At 33.9% G+C, this 23,705-nt stretch overlaps 1 protein-coding gene across 2 annotated transcripts; it reads left to right on the top strand.

The window, feature by feature from the left end:
* The first annotated feature begins 2,843 nt into the window (after positions 1 to 2,843).
* LOC127843013 (uncharacterized) lies at positions 2,844 to 23,262 on the top strand. 2 transcript variants are annotated; one of them, XM_052372838.1, is made up of 13 exons: positions 2,844 to 3,774; positions 6,435 to 6,764; positions 7,037 to 7,090; positions 15,547 to 15,849; positions 15,975 to 16,293; positions 16,721 to 16,843; positions 17,707 to 17,916; positions 18,213 to 18,237; positions 18,683 to 18,777; positions 20,034 to 20,093; positions 20,560 to 20,590; positions 20,877 to 20,960; positions 21,114 to 23,262. In XM_052372838.1, exons 5-12 carry the CDS (start codon positions 16,089 to 16,091, stop codon positions 20,932 to 20,934), a joined length of 807 nt encoding a protein of 268 aa, XP_052228798.1. In that variant the 5' UTR covers positions 2,844 to 3,774; positions 6,435 to 6,764; positions 7,037 to 7,090; positions 15,547 to 15,849; positions 15,975 to 16,088; the 3' UTR covers positions 20,935 to 20,960; positions 21,114 to 23,262. The 2 variants fall into 2 exon arrangements, with proteins under 2 accessions (XP_052228798.1, XP_052228799.1); XM_052372839.1 differs by lacking the exons at positions 2,844 to 3,774; positions 6,435 to 6,764; positions 7,037 to 7,090; positions 15,547 to 15,849 and having other exon boundaries at positions 16,163 to 16,297.
* Positions 23,263 to 23,705: the final 443 nt, after the last annotated feature.

Here is a 23,705-nt window from a genome sequence, read left to right on the forward strand (position 1 = left end):
GTGAAACAATATCCGACGAAATGAACAGAACATTACCCAAACATGAATCACGAAACCTCGATACGCAATTATCGCTACGCTGAAAGAACTGTTTCAACTTATTTTTGACACTGGCATCATACACTCGATTTGGAGAAAGTCAGTTATTTGTCCTATCTATCCTTAAGGACCCTTTATCTGATCCGCGGATTCCTTTGTACTACCGAGGAGTAAGTCTGCTACCCTGTGAGAGCAATCTTTATACCGGATTCGTTAATAAACGTTTGACACGGCATATGGACGAGAACGAGAAATCCCTGAAGACGAACAGAACGACGTTCCGGCGTAATCGTTCATGCGATCACCACGTTTTTTCACTGAACGGCATCATAGGTAATAATACGACGGTATTTAAGGCGTTCATTGACTTACGTAAATGCTTCGACTTAATCGACATTGACAAGCTTCTTTACAAACTGCAACTAAACGGCATTGGTGGCAAAGTATATACGTCCATTAAAAACATTTACCAACATTCGACTGCTAGTGTCCGCGTCAATCACAAGTTAACGGACAGGTTCACGTGCCAGACCGGCGTGTAGCCGGCGTGTATCAGGGTAATACGGCGTCGCCGACGCTGTTCTCAATATTCGCAAATTACCTCATAAAAGAGGTGAATGACCTTGACCTTGGCCTTGAACTAAGGTGTCTATGTTATTATATGCCGATGGTATTATTTGTATAGCGAAGACAGAAGATGACCTAAATCGCATCCTAGACACGTTACGTGATTGGTGTTGACGTTGACGCGTGCTCATAAATACAGAAAAAATCGAAATGCATTCACTTCCATAGAGGCCGTGCAGCATGTACTGACGTTTCATTTTAAACATTTTACAACTGGTGGATAGCTACAAATATCTAGGCGTGACATTCCATTGCAGATGTGACTTTTCAATAAATGCGGAAATTGTAAGAAAAAGCGCCGGAAGAGCCCTTGGCAAAATTATAATCAAACTACGAGACCTTAAAGAATTTGGGTTGAATACATTCCAAAAATTATTTGAATCCTGCGTTGTGCCAATTATGGATTACTGTTCGGGCGTTTGGGGTTATAGGAAATACCAAGAAATGGACATCGTACAGCATCGTGAGATCAGATACTATCTGGGCGTACACAGATTTACGCCCATACTCGCAATTACCGGTGATATTGGTTGGATCCCGACCAACTATAGGAGATGGTTAAACATGTTAAGAATGTGGAATAGACTCGTGTTACTCGATGACAATAGAATTACCAAACAAGTATTCAATATGGACTACATAAGTTGTCAAAATAACTGGGGTAGTGAAGTTAAAGATATTATGACAAAAAAGGATTAAATGATCAGTTCACAAACGCCAGCCAATCAATCTAGAAGCAGCCAAACTTCGATGAACTGCATAAAACTGATTGGCGTTTACAAGTAACCCATGTTTCCAAATAACGAACGTACATCCTATTTAAGACTGACTTTGAAAAGAAATCGTATCTTAACCTTAATTTAAAGCGAAACGAGTGGTCTCTTCTCGCAAAGCTTAGATGTGGTATTCTGCCAATCCGCATAGAAACCGGGCGGACATGTTGGTGTAGCGCCAGAACAGAGACTCTGTAAACTATGTAACACTGCTTCAGTTGAAGATGAAATGCACTTTGTATTGAATTAAGTGACCCTTATACCAAGATAAAAGACTATGTTATCTTAGTGAAATTATCACAAGTGATGAATGTATGAACATGAGAGACTGTGATAAATGTGTAAGCCTTGTAAAATATCACACCAGGAGATTAGCAAAGTATTTAGAAGCCTCATATTTGAAACGTATGGGCAATTTATTCCATATATGAAGCAATTATAATGTTTATCCGTTAATATAAGCTTTTTTTTGTTAAGAATGATGACTGTATTTATAAAATCATATCGTAAGCAATGTCGATGCCATAATTGTTAATTAAATCATTGATAAGATGCGTTGAACGTTACTTGCATGCTGCTGTTACACTTCATTTATGTAAAGTATATGTATAACACATTAGTATAGTATACATGTGACGTTTTGTTACTGTTGTATGTTCTAAATTCATCGGTCGCATACTTAAAACCGTGATATTGTTTTTTTTCTTGAAGTGTAAATCTTGATCAATCGGCTCGATTAAGAATACACTTTTATTTGAATATTACAATATATATTAGATTGTTTTCATGTTTCATTCTTGTAGTTTGAATTTTTGTACAAGGTTGATTATTTTGATCACTACATATACTTTGAAGTATGAGTTTTGATTTAAGTCAAATTATGTATACAAATATAACTTGATTGTATTCAGAACTTACATGCCGCTATTATTGGCTCTATATGAAATATCATGGAATGTGATTAAGCAGGAATATACTCATTTACTTTACTTAATGACAATTTAGCACAGATATTTCGCCTAATTACAATGAAGACTATTTTGATTGACGTCTGAATTTGTGATATAAACATTTCAATAATTCTTGATATACTGTTACTGACCTTTGAATCGCTTACTTATTTTTTTATCATGTATTATGTGACTTATAGGCCCGTTTGGGCCGGGTGCATGCCTTTTTGTAATTGTCTGTTGGTATTTCTATATATGTTTTCACATGTCACTTTAATACAACATTTACTTACTTACTTTACTGCATTGATTGTTTCAATGCCGATCACTTTCCATCTATATCAGCAATACAGTCACTCTTTATCTCGACTTTACTCGCTGCGAATTTTCTTAGCGGGTGCTGTAATTTTGTTACTCGCTTATAAATTTCGCCATCTTGTTTTTCACGTGATAAACCCCTTTGTATACAATGTTCGGTTATACCATCATATACGGGGACACCCTACATAGTTCGATAGCGATCATAAAGTAATCTCGTATTTGGATTAAATCGGGTTAGGAATGAAACACGTTACTTGATATTAAACCATTTAGTTTCTCATGTGAGTATAAACGATATGGGTGCAACTGTTCAAAATATGTAGCCATGTGTCACAATGTTATGGGGTTTCTCAATTCAATATGTTGCATTCCTCGTATTAACTTGTTTTCAAATAGATGAGGAGATTTGAAAACGTGTTTAATCTACAAAACAATCAATTTAATTTCTGTAATGTGCTATTGTTAAAATGTCAAACAACGAAAGATGTGGAAATATTTATTCCCTTAAAAATCATTTTATTCTGGGTGCGTATTCCAGAAGCATCTTAAGTTAAATTTCATTCTTATCCTTAAATTTGGATATTTTCTTAAGTGTTTCATTTCATATTGCAATAGATTGGAATCAAGATATACATTTAAATAACATCATTATGCCAATGTTATTTTAGGAATACCAAAAAAAAAACATGTGTTTCCTAATTGAGTAAAGAAATACAAAACATTGTAATTTTTAACTTAAGTGAAATTATTTGAGAAATGACTTAAGATGTTTCTGGAATACCACCCCTGATGTGTAAATTAATTAATTACGAGCATAAAGTTCGTTACTCGCACAAAAGACGGAAGGGTGCGGTGATATTATCTGATTGTTCAATTTTTAATTTCCTTGCGCTGTATTTAAAAAGGAATAAAAATGAGTCTTGTTACGTGTATTAAATCATTATTCGTCAGCATTGATGTCCAATTTATACTTATATTAGTATAAAGAAAGTCAGTGTTTGCATGCCATGCCATGGATTGTTTAACATACAGTTTGCTGTGTATTCAGGCTTTGTGTCTAGTCGGTAGGTGTTTTATATAGTATATGTATAACAGTTCCCTAACTTATAATCAGATATAGCTGCCTTCAATTAATAAGTTTATTAGTATATGAGTATCTGTTTATGATATTAGAATCAATTCTGGTTATAATTTAATACATAACAAATTGAAAGCAATCGATTACTACAATATACATACAAATAAATGTCCAAGTTACATGTGCATTGGTAAATGGATTTACTGGTTGCGCTGCCTCCTTTAAGTTAACTATGTGAATCAATATTTCTTAACTGCGTATTGTGTACTTTATTTTATCAACATAAATGAGGAAATGAATGTTACTGCGTCCAAGGCAAAGTAATAAATGTATTCTGATACTTGTAAATATGTATGGCTTTAACATTTTTGTCGTTTATTCATTTGACTTTTTTTGTCATTTCTTATTTGCAATCTCCAGAAGGGTTGTTCCCTTGTAACATACGTAACTCGTTCGATCATCTGATTGTAATCACGTCCGCACTTGTGGTTATCTGTTTTCTTGCCAAATGTCACAAGGCGCCTGCATCGATGGCGTTAATTATGCCAGCAATATCGGGAGTCGATTGTGCTTGTTGTCTTCTTATCCTACATATACCCGAGGATATTCAGACTTACAAACATTTGCTGAAAAAAAGACGTCTGTTAAGGTCAAAGTACTGTCCTTTTCCATCCATACTGTCTATATGTAGAATAACGTCTGTATTAATATTTGGAACACATCCGCTTATATAACACACGAGACAGTCAAAGTTTAGGGTTAGGTTTGAGCATCCCAGAATGCGGGAATTTTATCGAAAAGCTTAAATTATCGAAATCGGATACATACAACCAGTGACTTGTGTGTTGTGTTTCTGTCGAACTTTCTTTGCTGTTGTAGCTATGCTTCAAATGACGTTTATTACAAATAAAAAATGATAGAATACGTTCTGTCGGTCATTGTTCTGCTAGTATGTCTCTCGCCCTCAATTTTGTTATGCACGTGCATTGTGTTATATTGATAAGGAAGCTATTTATGTGTTTCAACGATCCTTTGTGATTGTCTGAAGCAAACATCACTGTATCTTCCGTTCAGCGCAATTGTTCAGTCCTGATTGATAAATATGCCTTACATCAACTTCAAGTCGCCGCACCGTGCTTATATGCTTCATGATCTCAAAACCGAGTTTAATAATGCAGCACGAACGTATGCTGAAGTTTTCTTGATACCAATGGTTAGATAAGCAAACGCCAGAGTATTAATGTGGTTTAAGGCATGACCTGATTGTTTTTAGAAATGCACTTGTTTAAAGAAGCCTTTATATTTTGAAAATGTTGTGATGCGTTTTATCCGCTGTCCCGATAGAACAGCTGTTGGTATACGCGCTTGTCATCTAGGCGACTTGGGTTCAATGCCCGTTCCCGGAAGCATGTGGATTCGGTTAATGGACCCCGGACATGTGGGGTTTCTTTCGGCCCCAATACCACAATACCTTTAATAATGAAATTCTTTCATTTCCAAATTTGTTACTGGCTATTGGAACAGTAATTAACAAATTTGACTTCATGTTCTTGAGTCTAGTAACTTAAGTACGTAGGAGAGCTGTTACACACTACTGTTACCCACATATAAAGACGGTGTGTCTGAGTGATGACAAATAGTCTTCAAGAGATCGAAATGATTCCTCAATACCACGTGTGCCATTATTCTAAAAGGATTGTGAAAGGTATAAAAGGGAGAAAGTCCGAAATACTGTTTCAATGTATTTTTTATAAGCTGCGCAAGCTTTCAAATGTGCTGAGCCATCATTAGTAGATTCATGTGAGCTCATTTTACTTTAATACATCAAAGGCTTTCTTGTCTCTTGAAACAAAAATTGATTGATCGATATTTATTGTCATCAGACCGAGGGTTAAAGCGTCAGTCAGTGTTTAAATTAACGTCAGAAACAACAAAGCCGGTGTCCTTTATTGATGTTTTGTCATTTATCGATTTATGTATATGTTTTTCTGCGTGATGCGTTTCTACCTTTTTACGACTTCCAGGAAAGTTTTTTAGAGTCGTTGATTTGTTTTAAGTACATTATTTTTTTAATGTAGATTATACAAGTTTACATCATAGACATATACACACATACAAATATCGCGATCATTTTTGGCAACTGCTAAAGAGCTTGTATTCAGAATTATTCTTAGTTGTGAAAGCAATACAAATATGGACAACACACAATTAAATGCATGGTTAGTATTTCATAAAAAATATTTCAACTATTTGCACTTTCAACAATAACTTTAAACCCTATTTGATTAAAAGTATTTCCATGTTTTCTAAAATTGTCTTGTGGAGCATGAATCCTATTGATTAAAACACAATGAAGCCATAGTTAAGGCATAGAGCAAGCACCAGTGTTTTCTTGTTTTATACTAACCTATTTGAATTTGTGTTCGCCTTTTCGGAAAATAGATAAGTTGCAAGAGGTAGGAGTTTCGTTCAGGGCAAACACATTGTACATGCAAGTTAAACTCGCATTATTCTGATTTTGTACATATTCATTTTCGTATTAATTGCTTTTTGTGTCAAAATGTGTTTCCGTGAGAATATGGGCCTTTTTGTTATCCGTATGTTGTATATTGCAAATATGTAATCGGTTTGATCATTTTATTAAAGCATCAAACGTTACGTTAGAGAAAACGTTATTAGGGACAGATCCAATACGACATGAGCTGTTGTGTTCCTGGCTCTTTGAGCCCACCGACTTTGCCATATTCAGAAAGAATCAGTCGGAGACTTTCAAAGATATCGTATTTATATCAAATGACTGCACGTTTATACCATCGACTTTTCCAAATGGCATGACGTGTGGCTGCATAAACTCGACTTTGGCGCGATGCAATATTACACAGACGTTGGACAGTGATAATGTTGAGGAGTGGATGTGTGTAGTTCCTTACCAAGGACGAAAACAAAATAGCAATGTTATCCCTATAATTTATACAGGTAAACAGATTTATTCTTAGCAGCTGCAATCAATGTTGGTGCTGCTTTTCCTATTAATAATACTCCTACTTTTACGATTACTAAAACGACCAATGCTACTGTTTCTAAACAAATCTTATTACAACAAAGTTTATTGCTACTACCACTGCTAAACAATCGACGAATGAAGTATCAAACAAATGTACATGTTACGAAATAAATGTTACTATGCAACACATACTATTAGCAGTAATATTCTTGCTAAGATTTGGCTTTTCGTTTCTTTTTCAAAGAAATCCGTACGTCGTTGATGCAAGCAAATGACCACGGGACAACAACTAAAACACGTGAGCCAAAGCTTTTTTTTAAATTGGGTATTTTCTTTTAATAATATAATTTCAACTGTATACATGTAAGTAATAAAATGTATAGTATTTGTGGTTTTCATATATGATTTTTTTCGAAAATCGAATTGGACCGAATTAAGGATCCGTGTATACAGCTTTACTACATATAGTTATGTTAAACTGTTAGGGTTTTATGCAAACGAACATTAAGAATAATGTAAACTGGTATGTGAAAAGATCAATTATAAATAACTCTCACATGGATATTAAACACAATGATAGCTCAGACTTACGTTGCGTGTATGCTTGTGTTATATATGATCTATACTTTGTTGCACAAATACGGTTTTAGTGAAAGAGTAAGCCTAGATATGTTTTAGCCTAACCCCAAACATTCTTTAGAAATAAGTATATTTACGAAAAGCATGTATTACGTGATCTTAGCAATCGAAGAAACACAGATATAATCTTATCTTAATTTTTGATATTCTTTTTACTTAGATTGCTTATGTAAAAATACAGTGCTAGTTGCATTGTGATGGCTATGGAACAACGGAGTAATCCATTCGTACCTTGATATATATTGCATTCGAGAGGCGTGTTCTTAGAACTTACAATAGAGAATATAGTCTTTCTGAGACGGGTCGGATGAATCGATGTACGCACCGGCACTAACAGTATATTCTATCCATCGCACAATATTGTCTTAAGGTTGTTTGTTTTTAAAAACAAAACAAAAACAAACGACGCTCAATTGTAACAAAATAGCAGAGCTACAATCAAACAAACATAAATTAATTATGCGTCGTAATGTCGATTATTTTTGTGAACTTTAACAGGAACGCCACTCGAAATATTTCTGAATAATTCCAAACAAACGTAGACCAAGACAACAAAAAAACATTTGCATCAATTTAATTTTAATAAGGATGAAACATTATAAAAAAATCAAGTAGAAAACACACATTTTAGTGATCATAAATTGTTCCTCTAAGATCAAAATGACTGCCGTTACAGTTAGTATGCATGAAGAATCCGATTTAACACGGTAGATCATATAATCATATTGAATGATTTTATTTGCTCTCATCAAAGATGGATTAAAAACAACGTTTCATCACATAGTGACCGAAACAAAAGTCCGTCATGGGGTAGTCGGGTAAACCTTGGTAGGCATGCGAAACCCAGAGTTTTCTTATATTGTATTATTTAGGATAATATGCATTTCTTAAGCAATTGATACCTTGTAAATGTATATTGCGCCATTTTAACATATGCTCTTAAATTGCACGGAATTATGTTCTGCGCTCTAGGTAACACGGATAAGCGACGTACTGTAAACGTATAGAAATTCGTCGGTATGAAATTTCGTGGTTTAATAAAAATCAACAAATTCGTTGACACGTAATTTCGTGGATTTCAATTTTTTTGGGGAATACTGACCGTCATAATAATTAAACTTTCATCAAAACAACCAGAGTAATAACGAAGCATAATCTGCTAATCTGTGTTGACAGCAAGACTTGGGGTTAATGTGCACTGAAGCATGAAAGCGTTGCCGAATGCCAATGATTGTCGAAAAGATCGATAAAGCGGCGCACATGTGGGTCCCTGCTCGCTAATTGACATGCCGCCTTATCTATGATCGCTCCGCCCACTTAATCACGTGGCTCAGCGGGTAGCAAACCTAGACAAGCTAACACCAAAATGGCTTCATTGCCTATATACTGCATGTAGATTAACGCGATATTCCGGATTATTTTTATGGACTTTTTGACACCATATGCGGTTGTATAAGGGGTTTGTGTCATTTAGTTATTCTGCGAATGCAAAAAATATACGTTTATAGAGAACATCAGCTAATTATAACGGGTTTTTCGGTACACGAATAACGCTCTCAAACGCTTGCGCGCTGACCAAAATCGAACCTGTTATTACGTGTGATGTTGGTATTAGCAATAAATTAACACTTCTTCAACGGCATTTACCCATGTTATTTACGAAACATTTCCACTCGTGTATTTGACACGAAATAGCGCTTTTAACTGGGATTTCAGTGAAGTTTTACACGCTTTCTGACACCGAGTGTACCAAAATCCCACACGTTGTTACGTATAAAAGTGATATTAATAATATTAATTTAATATTATTAATATCACTTTTATACGTAACAACGTGTGGGATTTTGGTACACTCGGTGTCAGAAAGCGTGTAAAACTTCACTGAAATCCAAATTATTAAACATTGCTTATGGGACATTTATCAATCACTATAATTGAAAGTGCAAGACAGCATAATAAGTTTGGTCATTGTCATATATAAAGTAGCGCTGTATGAAGGGGAAATCAGTAAAGCTACCTGTATCAGACGCTTGCGCAGGTACCGACTTCTCCCAAGTTCGGCATTTATTGGTTATATCAGTAATAATAAATCTTATTAAGTGGCATTTATCGATTCGATTCTATTAAAATAGAAAAATATAATCGTTTTCACTTGTTTCTGACACACACAAAACTCGATTTATAACGGGGATTTCGTTAAGTTACGCAAAGTTGGTACCAATCTTCTCTATTATTCTACAAGCACACGTGATATAATTCATACTTAATAATGCGTAGTTATTTCTAACATAGCATTTCCAGGTTTTTAAATAAATAAATGCTCCATAAGTGTGATCTCGGTAATTCTACACATTGAAGCTTCCACCTGCTCTTGTCAAGACCACATTTCCGCGTTTGAAATGGTATATATTTAATTAATCTAACTTATGGATACATAAACCTATTCATACCGTTTTTGCCTTATTTCATTTCCGCTTTTTTTTTCGAACAATCAAAAGAAACTCGTTGAAAAAATGAGAACTAGGCATTCGATCTCAAAGGTGGAAAAACGAAACGAAACGTAAACGTGATTAAAAGCGTTCATTGGTGACATCACATGTCTGCACATGTGTAGATACCGTTATTAATATAATATATTACGTGTCACCTTCAAATAACATGTATAATGGCAATAAAGTGCATTACTATCAGAGTAATAAAACACAGCACAAATTAGGCTTCATGCTGGGTTTTATTTCTCTTTAAGTAATGCAGATGAACCTCACTTCTGTATATTAATGACCTAGTAACTGATAAAACTATTTTTAAAAGACGTGAAATATTATGTGATAATCAGATCGATAACATAAACTATTTAAATCCTCTAGTATATCCGATAAATAATATATTATAATTGTCTTTGACATTGTTGACGTTCAGTTGTTCGTGGTGACGACCGCATGCATTTATACATCTCTTACACTTCTCAAGATCTCTTTTCGGCTTTGGAAACGATATAAATTAAATGTCACCAACTGATCTTTCACGATATCCGTTTTCCGAGTAACATAATCCCCATCGACACCGTTTAACCATTTTTAATCTACTTTTTTTAAGCGGAAAACAAAAAAAACTCGCTAAAGTAAAAGTGAACCTATACATAGCTTGTCTAGAAAATGGCGGACAGTTCGTTGCTAACTAACGCGCCCGATTAATCGATCGCTGATTGGTAGATCAGTTCTTAGTTAAGAACTTGATTGACAGGCGGCGTCATATCAATTGCCATCAATTTTGTTTTGACAATATGTGAAAATCTCATCGCAATCGGTCTCTTAGTAGTAACAATTAAGTAATTAGGTCCCCAAAATACACGTGTGAAAACCCTTATATCTCTTTTAACTTTAATTTGCACTAATTAACATATGTGATAAATCTGCAAACTGTTAATTTGACGACGTCACGTAAAAAAGTATTATTACCCAGACACTTATCAAGAAAACAACATATTGTATTAACTAGCATATCTCAATCAAACAATATCTCTTTCAAATTGGTTGAAAACGGAAACAGTTCAGACACGTTCCCCTACTATAGCAGGATTGCCCGACCTTGCAAAGGCTCAGTCTATGACTGAAGCATTATTGACACAGTTCGCTAACGATTCAGTGGAAGAAAACATTTTCAATTCGGAAATATTTTAATTAATCAAGAAATTGTGTTATGTGACCTACTGAAGTGAAGTAATTATTACAAAAAACAAATATCTCGGATAACCGAAAACAAAAGAAGGTCATAATACACCAAATAGTTTCCCTATATAATTCAATGTAAAAGCGACAACTTTGAGCGAAAATAAATGCAACATTTTGCACATAGAGACCCCCATAACCATACCTTTTCTTAAAGGCCATTCTAAGCGGAATCGATTTATGCAATAAAAAAGATATGTCATGTACAAAGCAAGAAAGAACTTGACACAAATCAAAATCGACTGTTTTTGCAACTTTTTTTTTCGGCCGTTTCTTAGTGAAATGTAACCTTTTCTACTGCAATGGTTTACTTTAGTCTTCAAGTGTATCATATTTCAGGGATTCAGTTGTGAACACCTATTCATGCCCTACCATTATCTCCGCAAGATAACACCCGAATAATGGTAAAAAGTGTAAAACATGCCTTCCTGTCAACTATGATATTATTTTAGAGAGTACAGCCCTACATGAAGCGATCATTTAGTGTATTGTAACCTATAAGACAACGTTTACTGTTAACATCGCGAAAAATAAGCACTTCTCGATACTTATAAACCTATTTTCTATGTGCATGCCAATTTTCAGACCGATCTTTCACGTAGAAATGCTTGAAAATGCATTTTATTATAACGCCTGATAAGCCATGTGGCTTTCGCGTTCGGAGCTTTGATTTATAACGGGCGTTCAGGCGCAAAACGATTACCCTAAATAATTACAATCGGTCAAAATACTGGAATATTGTTACAAGCTATGTAGAAAAAGAAGTAAACAACTATTAAAACGTGTTCATGAGCTCTTTCAGCACAAATTGTTGCGATTTGAGATGCTCAAGACGAGTTTTTGTACGTTTTTTTTTTCTTATTTTCCTCTGAAAACGTATTTTTTTCTTAAAAACTCACGATGCTCCTTAAATTCGCGAAACAAACGCATTTATTCCGTGAAATTTGCCAAAACGCGTCATATCCCACTAAAAAAATGATGATTTTCTGTAAATACAGCTCCTTTGTGACTAGGCCTGGTTTTGCGTTTAGGTCATAATACACCAAATAGTTTCCCTATATAATTCAATGTAAAAGCGACAACTTTGAGCGAAAATAAATGCAACATTTTGCACATAGAGACCCCCATAACCATACCTTTTCTTAAAGGCCATTCTAAGCGGAATCGATTTATGCAATAAAAAAGATATGTCATGTACAAAGCAAGAAAGAACTTGACACAAATCAAAATCGACTGTTTTTGCAACTTTTTTTTTCGGCCGTTTCTTAGTGAAATGTAACCTTTTCTACTGCAATGGTTTACTTTAGTCTTCAAGTGTATCATATTTCAGGGATTCAGTTGTGAACACCTATTCATGCCCTACCATTATCTCCGCAAGATAACACCCGAATAATGGTAAAAAGTGTAAAACATGCCTTCCTGTCAACTATGATATTATTTTAGAGAGTACAGCCCTACATGAAGCGATCATTTAGTGTATTGTAACCTATAAGACAACGTTTACTGTTAACATCGCGAAAAATAAGCACTTCTCGATACTTATAAACCTATTTTCTATGTGCATGCCAATTTTCAGACCGATCTTTCACGTAGAAATGCTTGAAAATGCATTTTATTATAACGCCTGATAAGCCATGTGGCTTTCGCGTTCGGAGCTTTGATTTATAACGGGCGTTCAGGCGCAAAACGATTACCCTAAATAATTACAATCGGTCAAAATACTGGAATATTGTTACAAGCTATGTAGAAAAAGAAGTAAACAACTATTAAAACGTGTTCATGAGCTCTTTCAGCACAAATTGTTGCGATTTGAGATGCTCAAGACGAGTTTTTGTACGTTTTTTTTTCTTATTTTCCTCTGAAAACGTATTTTTTTCTTAAAAACTCACGATGCTCCTTAAATTCGCGAAACAAACGCATTTATTCCGTGAAATTTGCCAAAACGCGTCATATCCCACTAAAAAAATGATGATTTTCTGTAAATACAGCTCCTTTGTGACTAGGCCTGGTTTTGCGTTTAGGTCATAATACACCAAATAGTTTCCCTATATAATTCAATGTAAAAGCGACAACTTTGAGCGAAAATAAATGCAACATTTTGCACATAGAGACCCCCATAACCATACCTTTTCTTAAAGGCCATTCTAAGCGGAATCGATTTATGCAATAAAAAAGATATGTCATGTACAAAGCAAGAAAGAACTTGACACAAATCAAAATCGACTGTTTTTGCAACTTTTTTTTTCGGCCGTTTCTTAGTGAAATGTAACCTTTTCTACTGCAATGGTTTACTTTAGTCTTCAAGTGTATCATATTTCAGGGATTCAGTTGTGAACACCTATTCATGCCCTACCATTATCTCCGCAAGATAACACCCGAATAATGGTAAAAAGTGTAAAACATGCCTTCCTGTCAACTATGATATTATTTTAGAGAGTACAGCCCTACATGAAGCGATCATTTAGTGTATTGTAACCTATAAGACAACGTTTACTGTTAACATCGCGAAAAATAAGCACTTCTCGATACTTATAAACCTATTTTCTATGTGCATGCCAATTTTCAGACCGATCTTTCACGTAGAAATGCTTGAAAATGCATTTTATTATAACGCCTGATAAGCCATGTGGCTTTCGCGTTCGGAGCTTTGATTTATAACGGGCGTTCAGGCGCAAAACGATTACCCTAAATAATTACAATCGGTCAAAATACTGGAATATTGTTACAAGCTATGTAGAAAAAGAAGTAAACAACTATTAAAACGTGTTCATGAGCTCTTTCAGCACAAATTGTTGCGATTTGAGATGCTCAAGACGAGTTTTTGTACGTTTTTTTTTCTTATTTTCCTCTGAAAACGTATTTTTTTCTTAAAAACTCACGATGCTCCTTAAATTCGCGAAACAAACGCATTTATTCCGTGAAATTTGCCAAAACGCGTCATATCCCACTAAAAAAATGATGATTTTCTGTAAATACAGCTCCTTTGTGACTAGGCCTGGTTTTGCGTTTAGGTCATAATACACCAAATAGTTTCCCTATATAATTCAATGTAAAAGCGACAACTTTGAGCGAAAATAAATGCAACATTTTGCACATAGAGACCCCCATAACCATACCTTTTCTTAAAGGCCATTCTAAGCGGAATCGATTTATGCAATAAAAAAGATATGTCATGTACAAAGCAAGAAAGAACTTGACACAAATCAAAATCGACTGTTTTTGCAACTTTTTTTTCGGCCGTTTCTTAGTGAAATGTAACCTTTTCTACTGCAATGGTTTACTTTAGTCTTCAAGTGTATCATATTTCAGGGATTCAGTTGTGAACACCTATTCATGCCCTACCATTATCTCCGCAAGATAACACCCGAATAATGGTAAAAAGTGTAAAACATGCCTTCCTGTCAACTATGATATTATTTTAGAGAGTACAGCCCTACATGAAGCGATCATTTAGTGTATTGTAACCAGAAAATGTCGGAAATGACGTTCGGAAATGACCGATTTCGGCTCAAAGAATGTATAAATAATCGTTGGTACTTGAATTCGTGGTTCAGTAGAACAACGAAATCCACGAAAATTCGTACCACACGAAATTTAATGGTTTTAAAGCATTATTGGTTTAGCATGTGCGTAATGAATCGCTGCGGAGCGAATTTGTATAAATATCATTTTCTGTTTCACTTTAAATGAGACACTGTTAGAATAAATCATAATATTATTTTGTAAAACAACAGCAACACAAATATTAATGAATGTTTACCCATGTACCTTTGTACCTAATACGATTAAATACCCGATACATCACTTAAAAAACAGAAAGAGTCGAAAGTAAATTCGATACAAAATATCTATTGTTAGACAACTTGAACATTTTGGCATTTTATTTTATTTGCCTAACCAGTATATAATTACTCACGCGGGCATTCCATATACGCTTGGTTTTTCACTATTACTGAACATCTCTAGTGTTTGTTGGTATCAGTTTGGGATAATTATCAAAGAATTAATATACAACAGATATGTCAGTCGACATATTTCGTAACCAGTGTCTGTCTGAAACAAAAGGTATGTCCAAAATGTGTTCGTTTTGAGAAGATACTGTAGAGTTGTGCCCGGCACATCAAGATGGTTCCCGGTCGAATAAATATAGTTCTTGATTGATATACATATGGCTTTTTCGACAACCTAAGATACAAATATTTTAAATTAAATATGAATGTTCCGCGTTACAATATGATCGTGCTGGGCTAAACACATCGGGCAAACTCACATTGGTTTTAACCATGGATTCGTTTTTTGTGTTTTGAAGATTATTGCTCGTGTCAAAATATCTAACTATGCTATGCATGTTTAATGACATAATTATAGGGTTAAATGTTGTTCGTAGATCCGGCGACAGTCACAAGTTTCTACATAAACGAAATGCAAGAGGAATTTAATGTGACACTCATAGAAAGTGGCAATGGAAGTATTAATTGCGTTGGCGATGGAAAACCCGAACCAACGCTTGCATTGATAAAACATTCTGCAGAAGACGAACACAACACGACGTTATACACCGTCAATAGCACTCATCTGCGTTACAATACTTCACTTGGCAGCCAGCATTCTGGGCAATATACTTGCGTATCGTCCAACCGTTATGGCAAAGATTATAGAACAATACATTTAATTATTAAAACGTTAGAAGGTATTTAAACTGTCATAAATTGTATAAAAACATATGCATATGGTATAAAAGTGATATCAAATATAGGAAAACATACTTCTTTATAATATGAATATTATATTTACTATACACATTATTTCTTTCAGATATTGGTAATATAATGCAATGGTCTTCGGTAACACCCACTGAAACAGCAGTTCGCTTACAATGGACTCTCCGTGACAATACGTTGATGCACTTAGTGGACAACAGCACTTGCTATGTTAGTTTACAAGACTAAGGGAGAAACAGAATGGATAAATATTATCAAAGAGCTCAACAAGACGGTTACGCAGACGACATTAATTCTGGATCTCCAACTGAAGAACCTGCGTCCTCATACTCAGTATGAAGTTCAACTGATCGCACAGTTACCGTCCGCCAATTACGCAATCGCACCAACCGTAACGTTCAAGACATTGTCGTGTAGGTATGGCGTTAGTGTTTGTGTGTATAGGTTAATTGGCTATTGACTTTTTACATCATTTTCTAATGATAAAAGCTGTTAAAAATGTCACAGCTAAGTGTTTGATGCAATATAATAAGGACCTTCTTATTGTAAACGTTCATGCCAAAATCGAAAAATACACGCATTTAATTAAAAACATATTAAAGAATGATAAAATCGATAAATAAAGAATTAAGGAGTACGATTTGTTATCTTTCGAAATGCGAATATGAAGCCATTTGTTCGTTTTTTACGTATATTGCTGTAGGGGTCTTAATTAAGTGTATACCATGTATAAGGTTTTACGCAATTTTTATATATTTATATTAAGTTCAATGGTGTCGATATATATTGTATATTAATTACATATTTATTATAGTCTTTAACCGTTTATGTATGTATTAGTTTCAAAAGTGACGGGAATTGACATTATTGTTGCGCCTATCGCCTGTTCGGTGCTTCTAATATGCCTTGGCATACTGCTGCGGCTGTGTATGAACAGGTCAATGCGTGGTCGGGAGCGAGCAGGTAAGAACCAATGTGCATGATATATAGAGAATAACAGGTTACTGCCTAATCTTTTTGAAGTATATCAGGCAAGGCTTATAATAATATAACGTCGAGGCTTGCCGAGCCGTTATTTTATTCGTACCGAGCCTGATATATTACAAAAAGATCAGGCAGTAACCTGTTTGTTTTCTGTTTATCATACATCTACGTCACCGATTTTAAAGAAATAGTAAAAAAAATCACTATAAAACTGCACTTTAAGCGGGAAAGAAAATGACTTTTGTCGTTTGACGTGTTAATAATGACGTAATGAGCACGCGCGCTTAATATTTGTAAATTTTTTTTTTGCTGTTTGTGTTGCATTTTGTGTTTAAAATATATTACATCTTGGTATCAAATTGTTTGTTTTATAGATTCTGATTCGATTTAACTAAAACTGATTACTTTATAGTTGAATCCGAGTAATATGACCATCCTCCACACATGACTGATATAAGAACTTCCTGTTGACCATGATATAAAAAATATATCAGGCAACGTTATATCAAGCAGATATCAATGCGGTGGTATGATAAAACAATTTATCGACTGAATCCTAACGCACGGTTGAAAGTGGAAATTCATTGCATATGTACAATAAATGCATTTGGTGTATATGCAAGTATATATGCACCATGTTTACATTCTCAAAGCAGAATTGCGTGTACTCAAAAAACGAAATTATCTTATAAATCGTTGAACAGATGTACTTTTAGCACTTCAGAAAACGTTAACTGGTGTGTGTTTTTACAGTTACCCCTTTTGTGCAGTTAGATACCAATAACTGTAAATATTTTACAAAAATCCAGCAAACAAAGCATCAATATAAAATTTACTTGCAGTGATAGACAACTTAAGTAGGCAAGAACCAATATCTATGAATATAATGCGAGCGGAAGAAAATACACGCCAAATGATTCCACTACAAGACGAAGACCACTACGACTTCATTAATAGCAACAGAACAATTTCATGCATTAGCCCAAAAGGCATGCAAGATTCGAATACTGATTCACTACCTTTTCTGACTATTGATGGAACAAATCAACATGGTATGTAACAAGTACACAGATGATTTAGAACATTTTATCTAATTAATATTATTTACGACATCAACATGGAATTACTTCCATATCTTATGAAAACATGAAAACATATCGTAGAGCTTATTGAGATCAAGCTTGTCGTTTCGTTTTCGTCATGTTCTCAGTCACGTTGTTGTTTTGTTAATAGTGACGCATTTTCAATAATGTTCTAAGTAATCATTTAGATTTTTCTGTCTTCCTATAAACTAGTAGTACGTTACATTTGTATTTTTACGCATGTTATTATGTGTGTTGTTTTTCAGATGAAATAGGTTTGCAAGCACAAACGTATGTAATTCAATTATTTGGTTTATACTTGTTATTACTTCCGTTATTATCTTTACAAACGTTTATAATTGTTGAGCAACTCTATGATGACGCTTAATTGCGGTTTAATAATCGCTTTACGTCAATCTCCTTTTATAATGATTATGTTAAATTGTTTAAAGGTCAAACACATGTAAACAACAACAGAACATTTTAAATGAAAATGTTATCGTCGTAGTTGTGTGTTTTGTTTTTCAAAGGTAAATTCATGAACATTCTAGTATTTATTTTAGTAGTATGTTACTTATGAATATTTGCGGAATTCATTATACAATGTATTAATTGGAACACATGTCGGTGTATACGCCAATAGTTCTTTGAGTAACTAGATTATATATTCTGATTATGCAAATAACACACAAGTTTCAACACTGGTTTTACTATTCACGTGATGGTAAATGCATAGGGGAAATCAAATCAATTACGAGTTCCTGAATCGCACTGGGAAACCGGCTATGGAGCAGTACCATTCAATTGGCGACGCTGCAGAATACATTTCTGGTATATATGTTGAACTTCATAAAAAAACTGCCATACGTTATAAATTTAAACCTACATTTATATCAAATTATTAATCTCACAAGTGTACAGCTGTATTTTTGGTTTTTTAAGTAGAAGCACCAGCAACAGATTATATGCATGAGAAGTAATAGTTATATTAAAATTGTTTGTATTATTAGTATAAGAAGCAGGAGTAGCAGGTGCAGCACAAATAAAAAGCAGCGGCAGTAGCAATAGAAGTTGCAACAGTTGTATTTTAAGAAGTAGAAGTAGTAGTAGTAGCAGTAGTAGTGGTAGAAGTAGTAATGGTGGTGGTGGTGGTTGTGGTGGTGGTGGCGGTGCTGGTGGGTGGGGAGTTTGTGGGTGGGTATTAGGTGGGTGTTTTTTTGGAAGGTTGGGTGGGTGGGTTGGTTCGATGGATGGATGGTTGGGTGGGTGGTTCGATGGATGGGTTTGGATGGGTGGTTGTTTGGGTGAGTTTGGGCGAATGGATGGGTGGGTGGTTGGTGGGTGGTGGTGGTGGTGGTTGTTGTTGTTGGTGTTGAAGTAGTAGTAGTAGTAGTAGTAGTAGTAATAGTTATAGGAGTACTACTAGTGGTAGTAGACGTTATAGCAGTAGTAAGTAGTAGTAGTAATAGTAGTAGTAGTAGTAGTTGTAGTAGTAGTAGTAGTAGTTTTAGTAGTAGTAGTAGTAGTAGTAGTAGTTGTAGTAGTAGTAGTAGTAGTAGTTGTTGTAGTTGTAGTAGTAGTAGTAGAAGTAGAAGCAGAAGTTGTTGTTGTTGTTGTAGTAGTAGTAGTAGTTGCAGTAGTAGTAGTAGAAGTAGTAGTAGTAGTAGTAGTAGTAGTAGTAGTAGTAGTAGTAGTAGTAGTAGCAGTAGTAGAAGTAGTAGTAGTAGTAGTAGTAGTAGTAGTAGTAGTAGTAGTAGTAGTAGTAGTAGTAGTAGTAGAAGTAGCAGTAGTACTAGTAGTAGTAGTAGAAGTAGAATTAGTAGTAGTAGTAGTAGTAGTAGAAGAAGAAGTAGTAGTAGTAGTAGTAGTAGTAGTAGTAGTAGTAGTAGTAGTAGTAGTAGTAGTAGTAGTAGTAGTAGTAGTAGTAGTAGTTGTAGGGGAAGAAGAAGTAATAGAAGTAGTAAAAGTAGTTTTTGTTTACATGGACATTTACTTATTGCTGTTGTTTGAGTAGTAGTAGTGGTACTATTAACGGGTTTTTGACATGATGATTCAGAAAATTTAATTATATCTCATCTTTTTTACAGATAGCGGTAGTTCAATCACAGATTCTTCTATCTCCGACACATGTTTACAGTATCTTACAGGTCAGATAATTAAGTCAAGATTTTCATTAAAAGGACTATTCTTGTTCGATCACCTTTATAAAATATATATTCAAGTGTGTTATGATGGTATTATATTATTGTTAACAGTCACTCACATATTATGTAATTCAACAATGTTGTCGTACGTCAAGCGCTTGTTTTAAGTACATATAACTGTGTATGTTATAAGTTTGAAATTGATTGGTTTCATAATTAGGTAAACGCTCTGTATTGGTCAATTGCCTATACGTATTTAGCATTAAAAGACAATATCGAGAACGTAACCTTGGAATAACCAGTTTTTGTATTTTTTGTAAGATATCTTCGTGGGTATGACTTCCAGAACCCTCGACCTAAAGGCATAGGCAACATCAAATTTGTTGTTATGACACACATAATTAATACAATTGTAGAAAAAAAAAAGAAAACAAATAACATGAACTACATCAAAAATATTTTTTTTCAGTGATTGACATCGAACCTATTCCATCGGAAAGGTAATTTGTAGTAAACTTTTAACTATTAAGTTAAATAATACATCACGAGCTTGCAATGCAGATAATTGTGTTTTGGGATATCAAACATTATAGACGGGATTAATAAGAAATAACTATGATAGAAAATGCGGCTGTTATTATTTAGAACTGCGGATCTTTCCAAAAATAAGGAATACAACATGTGTTTGAAAACTTTTTTTTTTTTTCAAAAGTCAACCTTATGCATAATTGAAAAGTTTTGCTCTTATTAATCTCAGCAAACTGATGTTACCTGTTTTGTTACCAGTGTCCTAGCCAGTACATATGATGATGTTGCGAATGCATCGAGAAGCGCACACATATAACATACGTTGCGCTATATAGAACATAGGTATGCTATTTTTTACGAGTAAATTATTATTTAAATATTGGATATATTGCAAATCACAATGTGTTGAATTATCGATTAAGTGGTCATGTTAACCTAATTTACTCCGTTGAAGGTATTTGTATAAAAAAGTGTGTTACAATCGTACTGTTTCAGGAAACGGTTGTTTTCGTCTTGAGAAGTTCGCGAAAACGAAAGACTTAACCAATGTTGTGTAAATTGTACTTTTATTCTTATGATTCAACGTAAGTGGATACCCGTTTTATTGTTTACAATGATGTTACCATAAGTATGATGATGCTTACCATCATCGCGCAGTCTACACTGTATTCCACGTATTCTCTTAATTCGTTTCGTAAACTGTTTTATCTTATGTATGGTGGTTTCCTGAGGCAGGTATTATTGAAAGCTTCATTTATTCGTTAAAGACTAGACACAGTGATCAGTATGTATCTGAGTTGAGAGTTAATGTTGATTCATCAACTTCATTACTATTTTATAAAAAACTAAAACCTCTGTTTGAAATATCTGTGCATTTAGATGTCATTGACATTACATTCATAGAAACATGATTGCTGAAATACGTCTATCGTCACATAATTTGTTAATGGAATTTGGTAGACATGATAAAATTATCAGAAATTTTAAAAATGTGTATTTCATGTTGTCTGAACGATTTAGAAGACGAATATAACTTTATACTTAAATTTATTTTTAAAAAAAAGATCCAAATACATGTCGAAACACTTCTCAATAAGACCAATCATGCATACATGTTTGAAACGTTTAAATTGCATTTATAAATGGACCCTTATGAACTTAGCAATTTACTGTATTACATTTTATAATAAAAGAGATTATTGTACCTTTCTTTAAATTAACGCTTATTATTGAAATTAATGAACCGTTTATATGAAATGAATGTACTGTGTCTTTGCCTGTTAACACTGATTTCTGTTTACAAGTGCAGTTTATTATTAAAAAAATATGATTTTGTGTGCCTTTTTTCCACTGATTTTTGTTAATATATGGTTTATATTCTCAATTCACTGTGTATATAAACATACAATACCCTCACGCATAATGCATCATTATCCTTAATACTTTTTTTAAGCATGTATGAATGTATTATAATATTAATCACGAAGAGCTGTAAAATGCTTAAGTGAATAAAATATGTGTTCTGTTAATATATATTCATATTATTTCTTTGTTTAAATCATTGACAATGAATACTTAATGCAAATTTAACTACTGGTTATTGATATTTGCTTAATAGTATTTACATTATTCGAACATAATTAATAAAAGATGTTAATTTCATTATCTTTTTAAAAAGTATCATGCATAAATTTTGATTAATCTACCGCAGATATAATAGAACTTGTATGGACATGCAAATGAAGTTGTGGCATACCGCTGCAATTGACATTCTGTGATGGCTGCAATAGCACCAAAATAGATTATGAAATAATGCATACATTGTGTTTGTTTGTTTCTATGTTTATTTCTGGATTTGAAGTTAATATATTTAATCTCGTTTAATTGATAGAATTCAACTCTCATTCGAATGCATGTTACTCTTTAAATGCAGATTAAAATAACAAATTAAATCAGTAATTTTGAAATCAATTTGCTGAATGAATTAAGGTTTGCGTCATATGAATTTATGTTTTAACACTTTTGATACATGACTATCGAATAAATTGTCCACCCGTGCTTATTGTACCTGTTATTGCATAACAAAGACGATAATGTGATATACTTCAGGTTAATTTGGAAAATACATCGCACACAATTCATATGTTCTTGAAGGTTAAGTTCATTTGGGGCAAATGCGTAACTTCGCAAATAGCGTATGAAAATCTCAATTTCATTCTGTCAACGAATTGTGAGCAAGGCATATGTGCCTCGCTTTGTTATAATGTATTATTCCATAACTTTCAAATGTTATTATTGTTTTATTGTTCATTTGCAATGGATATTGATCACCAAACGATTAATGCATCATGTTTAATTAACTATTTGCAATATGCACTTGAAAAAGAGCAAATAAGCACACAACTGGACGTCTTTAGATGAAGAGATACGTTAGAGATTGTAGTGTGATGTTTCAATTAGCACATTTTTTACATCTTTGTTTTGTCATTTTTCTTTACTTTATTGTGCCTTTTCATCGCATACAATTGGATAACAGAATTTCTGTTGTAAATAAATCAGGGACACAAATGTGTTCGAAGAAACGCAAGAAACAATTAAGATAATATGTCTTCTCTAGGCAATTTGTTAACATATTTAAATACAATCATATCACTTCATAATTTATTTCGGAAAATAAAACTTCCACAAATAGCTTTTTGTTTGTTATGACAGTTTGGTCACTAAAGAACGATCCCGAATGTTCAAGTACTTCATACTTTTACAGCAATACATGCAGTTTAACCTTCGTTGTATTGTTTCCTTTGTCATAAGCCTGGATATTAAGCGCATATAGCACCATAATTAATGTAATACATTATTTTGTTTGTCAGGACCTGAAATTTTGGTGCCCGTAACGTCATTATTATCGTAATACATCGTATCCTATTTGTCATATTTCCACTTTGGATTCTTTCGTTTTATTTTCCATCCACTATTCGAATATTATTAATTCATGAAATGCGAAGAAAGAGTAGATAATACCAGTGAAAGATAACCTGATCAGTTAGCTCTGGGTTTTCGCCAAGTTGTCTCGGACATTTTTTGAAT

This window comes from Dreissena polymorpha, chromosome 8 (genome assembly GCF_020536995.1).
Source record: "Dreissena polymorpha isolate Duluth1 chromosome 8, UMN_Dpol_1.0, whole genome shotgun sequence".
In the NCBI taxonomy this organism is placed as follows: domain Eukaryota; kingdom Metazoa; phylum Mollusca; class Bivalvia; order Myida; family Dreissenidae; genus Dreissena; species Dreissena polymorpha.